Raw genomic sequence first — 13,385 nt, forward strand, 5'->3', positions numbered from 1 at the left:
CGCTGAGGCCTCCCGTGAAATGTTAACGCGTCCATGACCTCTGTTCAATTTTTTTCATCCCAATCACCGACAAAATGTTTTCACTTTCTTGAACAGTTTTTTCATTTGTTTTCTTCCCACGCCCGTCTGCACTTCTTGAACGACAAATTTGTACTTCGGGTGACTCTGTGCTCGAGTAAGACGACCATGCGACTTGTTGGTGCTCCTGAAGCGAGTCCCGTTCGAAAGGAAATCCCTCCTTTGTCTCCCAAGGAAACCCGGCCAACGAGGAAAACCTGAAATCGACATCGGAAAAACCAACAGCTGGAACGTATTTGATGCTGGATGATAACCACTCGATGTGTTAGTCAACACTATATAGAGCGCTGGTGGGGAGACTCTGGGGGATTACTCATTGCGAGAAGCGCACACTTAAACATTTCACTCCAAAAAAAAAAAAAAAAAAAAAAAGCTATCAGTCAGCATGCAGTGAGACGCTTGGGATCGGCGCAAAAAGCACTTCGCCGCAAAGGAATACTGCTTCCTTATGATATGTTTGGTTTGTCTGGTTTCCACGTGAAGCGCATCTGATAAGGCCGCACCGGAGGCAAGGGGACTAGATCACGTAGCGTAGAAATTCCGAAAAAATAATTGCAGTGTAAAAAAGGAAATTCCGAAAAATAATTGCAGTGTAAAAAAGGCAGGCCGACGCTGGAAATCGCATTTGCTTACATCGGACGACGTCGACTTGTTTAGTTTGGATTCAAGTACGGTTGCAGTGTGAGCAAAACGTGACATTACAGTGCTACAGTTGGGTTGGATTGAGTGACTATTTCCTCTTTAACTGCAGTGTTTTACAAAAGTAAATCATCCTACATTCCTTCAAAGGCTAAAATTACCACAACTTTTCCAGTGTTAAATTATGAGAGGCACACTCCCTCTCCGCAAACTGTTTTGGGCTGATTGCTACCTCATGTGCTTTAATGTGCGGAATACTGTATACTGTACGACAGATTGACAATTTTACTCTGGATTAGTATGTGTTTTCTTGTTTAACTGAAGGTTTCGCACTCCCTTTTACTCTGAAGCATCCCTTTCCATCGGCGCTTATCCTCACTAGGGTCGCGGGGAGCGCTGGAGCTTGTCCCAGCTGTCAACGGGCAGGAGGCGGGGTACACCGTGAACGGATCGCCAATCAATCGTAGGGCACATCGATACAAACAGCCGCACTCACAATCACACCTTGGGGAAATTTAGAGTGTCCAATTAATGTTGCATTTTTTGGGATGTGGGAGGAACATGCAAACTCCACACAGGTGGGTCCGGGATTGAACCTGGGTACTCAGAACTGTGAGGCCAATGCTTTACCAGCCGCCAACTCTGAGACATTTAACTTCAATCTCAGTAGTGCTGTTCCAGATGAATGTAGAACATTTTATTACATTTGTTACTTTACTTTTATTCTTTTGAGTTGTATTATGTGAAGTATTACAAAAGCCTCTGAGTATAACAGAGTGCAATCTAACTGTACCTTACCGTTAATCAACAATTATTCGATAAATTGACAACTGATCTATTAGCAAATGAATTGAAAGCTATTTTTTTTAAATGGATACCTCTTTGAAGTTAAAATTGTCGAAATCCTCAAAATTTCAGTAAATATTCTCAGTTTTCTGTTGCCCTCTATAAAAGCAGACTAAATATCTTTGTGTTAAATGAAATGAGAAATTTACAACATTTTTGGCCCATTTTTTGACATTATGGACCAAACCAGCAACTGAATCATAATCAATTTACTGTGCTTTTAATTTAAAATAATATCATTTATTGAAACAAATGTGCTTTAAATCCCATCCGTGGGGCGGCACGGTGCCTCATCTTGAAAGCATTGGTCTCACAGTTCTGAGGTCGATGTTCGAACATGGCCCCGCCTGTGTGGATTTTGCATGTTCTCCCGGTGCCTGCGTGGGTTTTCTCCGGGCACTCCGGTTTCCTCCCACATCCCAAAAACATGCGATATTAATTGGACACTCTAAATTGCCCCTAGGTGTGATTGTGGGTACGGCTGTTTGTCTCGATGTGCCCTGCGATTGGCTGACAACCAGTTCAGGGTGTACCCTGCCTCCTGCCCATTGACAACCGGGATAGGCTCCAGCACTCCTGCAACCCTTGTGTGGATAAGCGGCAAAGAAAATGGATGGATAGTTATTTGTCGCCGTAATGCATTGTGAACTCAGGATGTGTAACAAACCACATCACTGAAGTAAGTTCAATTCCGAAAACAAAGAGAAAGTTTAAGGGTTGATATTGAGATGACGAGGGTCAAGGGGCACCTTAACACAGACGAGGAAAATCAAATCACAGCTAAGGAAATGAGCCATGAAACACAAATTGCTTGGCACATAATGACCTTTTTTTCCCCCCCCTACCCTCCCCTTGCTTAGCTCAATAATTATTTGATTGTGCAGAGTGCTGACTTCACTGTAAACATGAGTGCTACTTGCACATATAGACTGGGTGTGTAATCAAATCAAGACCATTGATAGGAGGAGTGAACAAATATCTCTTAGTGTGCGACAACAATGGATCTTTGTTCTGCGGGAGGACCCTCAGAAAGCTGAGACGCTGACCCAAGGTAGGACACCTCTGGGGACTGTGAGCCCGGCTTGTGCTCAGAATTAATTGGCTCTGCTTTATTGGATAATTTGGCCATTAACCAGACCAAGCTAAGTTCATTTGGCAAATGACAGAATATGCGCCTTGTCACGGTGACCATGGGAAAAAGCGCCGCCGAGAGAAGAACACGCTCGGTCTCAGACTTGCCGCAAAAACGTGAAAAGCTTTCTGTTATACAATTGAACTAGCGCAATTCATGTGACCGAAACGACGCGTCGGCGACGTCCGCTGAGTCCGTCGGATCAAATTGCAACACTACGGGCCCTCACCCGTATCGTCCCGGTCCTGACACATTCACACCTCGGCTCATACATCACTTTTCAGCTTGAAACCGAACACTCGAGTTCTGGCCGGAGGCGGGAAATCCCCCCCCGCGCAGGACTGTGATATTTGCCCTTTTGGAAACAAATATACTGTATACTGTATCGCGCTTACTACAGCATTTGCAAGGTTACATTCATGTCGTACCTTCAAGTCGCTCACAAGTGTCAACTACAAACAAGTGGGTTTAAAGTACACGGAAGCAAGCAAAGCAATATTTCGAGCTTCCGGCAGACACAAACGGTTGCACTGGTAAGGCAATGTGAATTAAGGCTTGGCACAAACAATACGTGTCTGAAAACTTGATCAACGGTCACTCCAAAAGTTCCATCGCGAGGCGCCCGGTGCTTATAGGGGCTAATGCGGGATACCTCCGCTGCCGGTTGAATCTGATTACAGCGAGGCCCTCGGGACAGCCTCGGTCATTGAGAGCGCAGAGATGAGCAAACAATAAGATATTATCTGAAGGAATCTTCAGTTTTCCAAAGGAAAATGCTCCCTCTCAGTGTCACATTGGCGACGGGATCCTCGACCTGACACTGAATCAGCCATTTAAGAAGAATGAACACTGCGGCCCATTCATGCACGCTCGCTAAAATAATGGGAGGTCACCCCTACCCCATCACCACCCCACCCTTGTTTAAAACATATAAAGGAAGGTTCATGGGTCTTTGCAAAAAAAAAAAAAAAAAAACGAGTCATGTAGCTGACTCAGATAAAAATGTCTTTTCAGTGATTACACATGGAATGAGCAACCCCATCGTTTTGGACGTTAAAATTCAATAAATCTTTGGCTTCACAACACAATCTTGTGTCAGTGTGGTAAAGTTCTGTCATGTGCTTTTGAAAATACTATGGCCACGTGTAGTATTATTAGGGCCATGATTCGCCTCATTCCATTTGTTCTTTACAAATAGTGACATCTTGTGGTTACTTGGCCACACGTCATGTTGACGCCACACTCCAGAGACAATGACTGTTTTTTTTTTTTTTGTCCAAATACACTCATCCCTTGTACCTCTGTGAATTTGAGTATCCATCCATCCATTTTCCTCGCCGCTTATCCTCACGAGGGACGCGGGGAGTGGTGGAGCCTGTCCCAGCTGTCAACGGGCAGGAGGCGGGGTACACCCTGAACTGGTCGCCAGCCAATCGCAGGGCACATTAAGACAAACATCCACAATCACACCGAGGGGCAATTTAGAGTGTCCAATTAATGTTGCATGTTTTTGGGATGCGGGAGGAAACCGGAGTGCCCGGAGGAAACCCACGCAGGGGCGGGGAGAACGTGCAAACTCCACACAGGTGGGTCTGGGATTGAATCCGGGACCTGTAAACTGTGAGGCCAACACTTTACCACCTGACACACCGTGCCACCTGAATTTGAGCAATGACAATGAATATGGTTATGGTACTGTGGAATTTGTCAGTCCTCAATATGTGAAACATAAAGAGGACCCAAATTAATTATCCAGGAGGCGACCGTCACAAAAAAACAAAAAAAAAACCCCAATACTAATTTAAATAAATTATTTTTTTCAGATTTTTAAAAAAATATTTTTTTAATTAATTTTCCCTGAAAATCTCGTCAGAAAGCCAAATTTCATGCTGGTGTTTGACATTTACGTATTTGATGTAATAAATAAATAAATAAATAAACCCTTTAAACCCATAAAATGAATATTCTGTTAAAAGTATTTTTGCTCTCGCAGTTAACAAATTAACTAAAAAAATACATTAGGTTCCGACAGTTTATGTATTGAATGCATAACACTGGAACTATATAACTGAATAATAATGTAACAATAATAATATAGGGCTGCACGGTGGAGCAGCTGGTAAAGCTTTGGCCTCACAGTTCTGAGGTCCCGGGTTCGATCCGGACCGCCTGTGTGAAGTTTGCATGTTCCGTGGATCCGTGGGTTTTCACCGGGCACTCCGGTTTCCTCCCACATTCCAAAAACATGCAGCATTAATTGGACACTCCCCTAGGTGTGATAGATAGATAGATAGATAGATAATTATAATCATAGTCAACATTTTACAATAAATCAAAATTTTCTCTCCCGCGATGCACGGTTTTAAATCACAGAAATCTACAATAATGGGCACGAGAGGCCCAAGTCAAGTCTCGCGAGGTTTCCCCCGCAGGAGTCTTGTGGCCGCCTGCAAGAGGGCGAGAACACGGCCAGCAGCGGCGCTAGCATAGCAAAACATCTCGTCAATTCTGGGATAAAAAGTAACAGAGAAAAAAATTGGGGGGTTTTCAACGTTTGACGCTTACGTTGCTCCAGAAAGCAAAACACAAAAGTAGTTGAAGGCCGAGACGTGATTTCCCGCACCCTGTTGTGATTGGTAATTTGGAAATTACGCCACCGCAGAACATACATCGTATATGTTCCTATCTAACGGTTAGCTGACAGGCGACCGAGTTCCAGCCATTGGGTGCAATGGCGTTGAAAAGAATTCAGAAGGTGAGTCTTTTCATTCTTATCCCTGACTTGGCAACAGTGATTTTTTTTTTTTTTTTTTTTAGCGTCGGAGCGCTCTCCAGCGAGATGACGATCCCGTTGTCGTTACGGGATACTGATGTTTTTTGTCCTAATTCTGTACGCTATTCATCTTAAAGATACAAACAAAGACAGGCTATCGTAAAGTTAAGCAGTTATGTGCGTTACCACGGTAACGCCGCCTTACAAGATCTACCCATTGCTACGATGTTACCTTTTAATATTCTTTTTTTTTACGAGTAATGCATCGACAGTGTGTAATTTTGACGGGCTCGTCCGGCGCAGCTTTCTCGGCTAGCGTCGGCTAACATGATTGTGCGCTTTGTTTATTTCAGTTGGGACGTGTACACGAATGTTTTTTTTTTTTTTCTTTTATCTCGGAGTAGTCCATCTTGTCAAAGGAGGTCTTATGAGTAAGGCGAGTGGTGTGTTTGAATGACAGCTGCTCGCCGGCTGCCAAAATTGAACCCGAGTGTCGCTGTTTCCATTTATGGGCTGGCAAAAGGGGCGACGCGGTTGGCCAAAGTGGTTGCGTGTATATTTTTATACCGCTGGACAGGTTTTGAATAGTGTTGAGCGCAGCGCGCGTGCAAGGAGACGTTGAAATCCATATAAATGTTACAAAAGTGTCAGGTGTTCTTTTTTTGTATTGTCATGAAAAGTACAAAGTGTGACAGGTTTTCATTTTCGGATCCCCTGATGAGTGACAATAAAGTAGTTGCACTCACTGCACACTTCATTAATTTATAATATCATATATGCTGGGCGTTGTCTGCATTTACAATGCTACCAAATGAAGGATTTATTTTTGTCAGCAGTTATGCACTGAAAGATGCTTTCAGATGCAACCTCAAAATAATACTGTGGAGTTATACACCGCTGGAAACTACAAACGTAATACAGTGATTCCTCGGTTCTCGGCCACAATCCGTTCCAGAAAACGGTTCGAGAAGTGATTTGTTCAATAATCGAATTGATGTTTCCCATTACAATGAATGGAAAAAGAAATAATGCGTTCCAAACCTAAAAAATTTGGCTTTTTAAAGTATTTTTTGTAGCTTTTCCTTATAATAAACTGCATAGTAGAAATACATGTGTAGTTTAAATACTTTATATAACAAAATACTTTAAGAAATATATTTATTTTTTGCTTAAAATGTGTGCTGTAGTAGTAGAGTACGCTAGGCTGGGAGTGCGTTGCCGTATCTGGAGCGACTCGCCCCTCCCCAGCCATGGAACGGGACACGTCTGTGTACAGGGGCTGTGTTATACAGAATAATAAAGTGCGCTGGTTGCGCCACGCCCCTTTATGTTATTTCCGTTCTTTTTTTCGGGGGAGGGGGGGGCTTTCAAATTGCCAATGACAAAGCGCGTCGTGGGTCAGTTCGTCTGGCCGCGTGCAATATGTTATTTCCGGGTTTTGTTGGGGTGTTCGTATACCGATTTTCGTTCGAAAAGAGAACCAAAAAAAAAAATATCTTGAAATTTTCGTTCAAAAACCGATTTGTTCGAACACGGTGACGTTCGAGAACTGAGGCTTTACTGTATTTGCAAAAGCTGAAGTTTGTGATTTTGCTTTGTATTGGATGGGAGTAGTTTGTGCAAGTTTACCTAATATTGTGACTGCCTCGTATATATGTCAACAGTCCTGACAGTATTTTTAATAATTTTGGTCATGCATTTGAGTTGGTGCTGTATTTTTTTGACCCCACAGTATGGAGCAGTATGCAGATATTTGCCAATTGTCTTACAAAGAGTTATTGATTTATTTGTTAGTCTTTAGAACAGCCTTAAAAGTAAGTCCTGTGGAAAAATAGGCTCCAGCCCCAAAGCTCAAGTAATACCTTTCTGCATAATGTTTGCATTGGATAAATTTGTCATACAACTGTTTTATCAGGAAGTTAGCTTTAAAATAAGTTCTTCCCCTTGCTCATTTGTGCATTGTCGTAGGTACATAGACGTCATTACATTTTGTTTATAAAATGTATGTTTTTGGTTTTTTTTTGTATATGGCAGTTGAACATGACTGAATGCATTGATGTGGAATTGTTTGCCGTTAGGAGCTGTCCGACTTGCAGAGAGACCCCCCCGCTCAGTGCTCTGCAGGACCAGTTGGAGATGATTGTAAGAATTCGCATTGTAGCACGTCATTTTCATATTGCGCACGTTAAAAGGGTACATCTGACACAAAATTGAATCGCGTTGAAATGTTGAATATTTTTACTCACTCGTTTCAGAAAGGGAAATACATTTATTACAGAGTGATATTGAAAGCCAAAAATTCTGTCCTGTTTTGAACAAAAAAAGTCATGTTTCTGAGAGCTGTTTTTATTTCCATGGAATTAATATTTTGGGTCTCCTTTTTACAAGAAATACTGCATCAACGCGGCATGACATGGAGGCCATCATCCTGATGAACCTCTCGGGTGTGATGGAGGTCCAGGTTGCTTTGTGGCTTTCAGGTTGTTGGGTCTCTTCTGGTGTCTCTCATCTTTCTTTTGACGGACAGTCCATGGATTCTTCATGGGGTTCAGCTCAAGTGGGCTGACCAATCAAATGGTTTAACAACGGTCATTGAACCAGCTTTTCTTAACTTTGGTAGTGTGGACGAATGCCAAATCCTGCTGAAAACAGAATCAGTGTCTCCATAACCCATGTCAGAAATCTCCTGGGAGATGGCTGCATCGACTTTGGACTTCAGAAAACACGTAGGACAAAAACCTGCCGATGTCACGGCATCCCAGATGGTCTCTGACACTAGAAACTTCACACTTGACCTCAACTCGCGTGAATTCTGCTCCTCTTCTCTCTTCCTCCACAATTCGGGACCTTCCAAATGATCCAAAATTTACTTTCATCATGTATTGAGTGGACCATGGAGCAGTGGTCTAATTTTTTTTTCTCCGCAGCCCAGGCAAAACAGTTCTGACATTCTCCCTGATTCAGGAGACGACGTTTGTCACACGTGTCGAGGATTTGTCTGACTCCAGTCTGAGTCTACAAGTTGTGGACTCTCCTGGATTTTCCTTGACCGTCCTCCTCAAGCCTGTGGTTATCAATTTTTCTGGTGCTCCCCTACCTCTCACAAGTTTTATTCTACTCACCTGTTCATGAATATGCTTGGATACAGTGCTGTATGAACCACCAGCTTCTTTAGCAATGAGTTTTTTTTGCTTTTGGCTCTACGTGGAGGGTGTCAGTGACTGTCCTCTGGACATCTGACAAGTCTTCCCGTAGCCCTGTATTGTGTAGCCCGCTGACCCAGAATACGACCATTTTTAAGGCTCGGGTAAATTTTGCAGTGGCTTTTAGCTAATTAGCTGCTTAGTGTGACGCACTGACTTTCAAATATTGCCTTTTTTTCCCCCTACAGTATTCATTTTTTCCTGAGACTGTTGTGTTTTCATCTGTAAGCTATATTTATCAACTTGCAAGAAATCACGCCTTGAAATATTTCACTCTGTTTACAAAGAGTCTATATACCGTAATTCCCGGCCTACTAGCCGCGACTTTTTTCACAGCCGCCGCGCTAGTTGGCGTTAGCGCTGCTGCGTTAGCATCACTGCGCTAGCGTTTGCGCTGACGTGTTAGCGTTAGCACCACAGCGTTAGCACGGCCACGCTAGCGTTAAACTCTTTCTGTGTACCGAGGTTCATCACCAGGTGCGCTCTGTAGGCCGAGAATTAGGGTATTTTGGTTTTACTTTCTGAAATAAGTGTTAAAAAAATATTGCACTTTTCATGATGTACCTGCGTAGTAATTCATCCATCAGGAGTATTTATCCAGATTAGTTTTTGGTGTTAGATGCAGTATTGTTATTGTTTTGTCTTTTTCAGTGTTTCATTGGCAGGCGACGATAATGGGCCCAGTAAGTGAAACTATTGTCAAATTTTATTTGAAATATGTTGCACAAACAAGAATCACTTCTTTTTTTTCTGTCAATAGAGTGACAGCCCCTACCAGAATGGAGTCTTTTTCCTAACCATCCACTTTCCCACAGATTATCCATTCAAACCACCAAAAGTGAGTAACCATCTGCCCTCAGTTTCACGGACTAGCGAGTCTTGTTCCCATTTTATTTTTCACTTTTTTTGCCATCATAATTATTGCTGGGAATTGACAACTTTCATGATAAATTACAGGTTGCGTTTACAACCAAAATTTACCACCCTAATATTAACAGCAACGGAAGTATTTGTCTGGATATACTGAGATCACAATGGTCACCTGCGCTCACAGTATCTAAAGGTAAGTGGCAAAAAAAATGATGAACTGCAGTCGCTCGACAGGGGCAACCTAGTATTTCACTTGTATTTTTATGGGGAGGGGCAATAAAAAAGCTTTACAAAGCACACATACATGTTTCACAACTTTTGTTGAATCTGTATATTTTGTGTAGAAAGTGGACAAATTTGATTTTCACTTCTACAGCTTGCTCTCTGACGAACTGATATTAATGGGTACCGTAATTTCTGGCCTACAAACCGTGACTTTTTTCACACCCTTTCAACATTGCGGTTTATGCGGCGACGCGGTCAATTTGGAAATTTTTTTCTAACGGCCGCAAGAGAGCTCTCGAACTGGAAAGGCAAGAGTGAGACTGGAATGTATGTGCCGAGGAAGTGACTTTTACCGGCCATGGTACTGCGGCGCTAGCATTAGCACTGTGCTAGCATGTTGCTGCTGTGTTACCGGCGTTTCTCAGTGATTTTTACCGGCAGGATTTTTGTTTAACAGGTGTGACGGTCTGAGCGCTCCCTCATGCTTAAAGGTCTCCTTGTGATTAATGCGCATGCATTTCTAACAGGGGAACTCTGGGTCCGTAGCAGGTGCTGACTGAGAAATCCCCCGGTCTCATAGTTCCCCTTCTTCTACATAGAGGGCGCTAACATATGTTATAACCTAACCAAAAAACGAAAGTTGATAAGATATACACATATTTGTACGTTCACTATGTTTGTCTTTCTGAGAGGTCCATAGCGAACATGAACAGTCAGCAACAAGTTGTCGAATGGCACACGTTGAAGCACGGATGGGGATGTTTCAGACTTGCCGGAAGTTTACAAAATATACACACATGCGTATTAATATACGCGCATACGCGTTAATCACAAGAAGACTTTACAGCACCGGGAGCGCTCGGACCGTCACACCGGCCCTGTCAGCACCATGCTAGAGTTAGCGGCATGCCAGTGTTAGCGCCGCGCTAGCATTAAACTCTTTCTGTGTACCGTCTTTCTTTGTAAATATCTCGTGTTCCAATTTGTGTTTCAATGTTGGCACTTGCGGCTTTTACACAGCTGCAAATACATGGTATGTCCTTTACAAATTTACTGGGTGAGGCTTATAACCAGGTGCGCTCTGTAGGCCTGGAATTACGGTACTTTATATTCCTTCGAGAGTGTCATGATGTGTAGCAAGATAAAATAACTTGCTTACACAAAGCTCACAATGTTATGAAAGCAAAACATTTACGTTTTACGTTGATCATAGTTTTCGTGCTAATAGAGCCGTTCGATTTTTACACTCATCAATCTGACTCATTCGATGGAAATATGCCGTCAATCGACATTGTTCAGATACTTTTTGGCATTTTGAAGCACATTTTAATTGATTGTCTACACAGTTTGCTTACGTTAGAATCTTTGTAATGTTGACATTATCATATGTAAAAGTACAGATTCTCAGGGTATGCTCTCGTACAAAAAAGCCTTATCTGCGTCTAACACACTCGGCTTTGCAGTTTTCTGCAGTGCATTTCAGATATACCACAAACGACAGCAGACAGAATGATTAAATCGACACTTCCTGAAACAGTCAGGAGATAACATTTATTGCTTTTAAACTTTATAGCTGTTATGGGATGTAACCGCCGAGTTTGACCTGCATTACTTTTGCCGCGAATGTACACTTGGAAGTACATCTGTAACATACTCCACGGGTTGCATATTTATAGCAGCTTGTAGCATTTTGAAATCGAATATCAACTTGTAAACGCTGCGAACTGAATGTCACACGTTTGAGTTGTCATGGCCGAGAAAGGCCTGACACGTGAATGCCGGATCAATGGAATGACAGTGATAAATTTTAAGGAGTAAACGTTTTGGGCAGCCTGCCTGTTACTCCAAGGATTTCGTGTTTTGGGGAAAAAAATAAAATAACACGACGTACTCTTCTGGTAAGACTTTCTCCGAGATGTTGAAGTATGCCTGTGAGATTTATTTTCTTGATTTTCAGTCTAGCCTTGATTTAAACACACAGCTTGTTAAAACTTGGATTGTTCTTGTATTCACGTTTCCCCAGTGTTGTTATCAATCTGCTCTCTTCTTTGTGACCCAAACCCTGACGACCCTTTGGTGCCAGAGATCGCTCATACGTACAAGGCCGACAGGGAAAAGTAAGTGAACCCGTTTTGCGTTCAACTTTTGTCAGATTGCAAGTTGACTGAAAAAGCTGCTTCGTGATTTGCAGGTACAACAAATTAGCAAGAGAATGGACCCAGAAGTATGCAATGTGAGGTTGCCAGGGAGACGGAAATCCAAAAGGAGAACAAAAACATGCTTGATATGTAACTGGAGGCCTAAAAAAAAAACTGCAACAATACAACAGACAACCTTCTGGACAAGGTGGCAATGTAATGATGTGCTGAGTCGATCCAACACGCCGTCCCTTTATGCATGTATGGATCTCAGCAGGACCTAAAAGGGCTCCTGGAAACGCTCCCTGACTGAAAACCAGACAATAGTCCCAGCCCAATGCCACACACAAGACTTGAAACTGTTACTCTTTCTATTGTTCTTGCTGCCATCTTTGTTGCTTTACCTTTCATCCGCGTGTTGTTTTACCGGCTGGATTTTTGAAAAGGATCGCCTTGATTTTGGGGGGTGCTGTCTTTGTCCCACCGGATGTCCTCTTCGAGTACTGTACTTCTGTGGATTCAGTGGCCTTTCTGTGTTCTGATGTTTTGGTCGACGTGCAATTGAGACGGAATGTTCCCGGTTCGATACAATGATGGTGCGGTGCCATTACCAGCAGCTGATCACGTGGCACATACTAACACTACTCGGAAAACAATGTGAAAATGTCACACAAAACGGACTGATCAGATATCTTCCTTTGCTTTTGGAATCGCTGCATGTAGCGTTCACGGCACTGGCGCAGGGGTGCCCAATATTTCGTTCTCCGAGACAGTTATGATCGTTCGCGACTGCGTGCTCCCCCCAAAACTCATAAAAAAAAAAAAAAGACATTTGCCTATTATCCAGCATGTCGCTTGATTCAGGTCTGGCCAATACATCGATCTCGCGGATACAGTAAAGAAAATAAGTATTTGAACACCCTGCTGTATTGCAAGTTCTCCCACTTAGTAATAATAGAGCGGTCTGAAATTTTCATTGTAGGTGCATGTCCACTTAGACAGAAATAATCACACAATGTGTGATTTTTTTTTTTTTTTTCTCAATTTGTTTGATACAGCTGCAAATAAGTATGTGAACACCTGTCTATCAGCTAGAATTCTGACCCTCAAAGACCTGTTAGTCCGCCTTTAAAAGTTCACCTCCACTCCATGTATTATCCTGAATCAGATGCTCCTGTGTGAGGTCGTTAGCTGCATAAAGACACCTGTCCACATCATACAACCAGTAAGACTCGTAGACTTGTAACATGGCCAAGACCAAAGAGCTGTCCAAAGACACCAGAGACAAAATTGTACAACACCACACGGCTGAAAATGGCGACGGAGAAACTGCCAAGAAGCTTGGTGAAATGAGGTCCACTGTTGGAGCAATCATTAGAAAATGGAAGAAGCTAAACATAACGGTCAATCTCAATCGGAGTGGAGCCCTGTGCAAGATATCACCTCGTGGGGTCTCAATGATCCTTAGAAAGTTGAGGAAT

The 13,385-nt window shown here is 42.7% G+C and overlaps 1 protein-coding gene across 2 annotated transcripts; it reads left to right on the forward strand.

Moving 5' to 3' along the window:
- The first annotated feature begins 5,132 nt into the window (after positions 1 to 5,132).
- On the forward strand, positions 5,133 to 13,000 carry ube2d4 (ubiquitin-conjugating enzyme E2D 4 (putative)). 2 transcript variants are annotated; one of them, XM_061818109.1, is made up of 7 exons: positions 5,133 to 5,450; positions 7,547 to 7,610; positions 9,323 to 9,354; positions 9,432 to 9,509; positions 9,629 to 9,734; positions 11,790 to 11,883; positions 11,958 to 13,000. In XM_061818109.1, exons 1-7 carry the CDS (start codon positions 5,427 to 5,429, stop codon positions 12,001 to 12,003), a joined length of 444 nt encoding a protein of 147 aa, XP_061674093.1. In that variant the 5' UTR covers positions 5,133 to 5,426; the 3' UTR covers positions 12,004 to 13,000. The 2 variants fall into 2 exon arrangements, with proteins under 2 accessions (XP_061674093.1, XP_061674094.1); XM_061818110.1 differs by lacking the exon at positions 5,133 to 5,450 and adding an exon at positions 5,622 to 6,011.
- Positions 13,001 to 13,385: the final 385 nt, after the last annotated feature.

This window comes from Syngnathoides biaculeatus, chromosome 4 (genome assembly GCF_019802595.1).
Source record: "Syngnathoides biaculeatus isolate LvHL_M chromosome 4, ASM1980259v1, whole genome shotgun sequence".
Taxonomy (NCBI): domain Eukaryota; kingdom Metazoa; phylum Chordata; class Actinopteri; order Syngnathiformes; family Syngnathidae; genus Syngnathoides; species Syngnathoides biaculeatus.

Excerpts from the sequence above, each read along its gene's own strand:
- ube2d4 (XM_061818110.1), top strand. The coding sequence starts at position 5,922 with ATGACAGCTGCTCGCCGGCTGCCAAAATTGAACCCGAGTGTCGCTGTT. Across the intron at positions 7,611-9,322 it reads AGGACCAGTTGGAGATGATT|TGTTTCATTGGCAGGCGACG; the intron begins GTAAGAATTCGC and ends TGTCTTTTTCAG. Across the intron at positions 9,510-9,628 it reads ATCCATTCAAACCACCAAAA|GTTGCGTTTACAACCAAAAT; the intron begins GTGAGTAACCAT and ends GATAAATTACAG.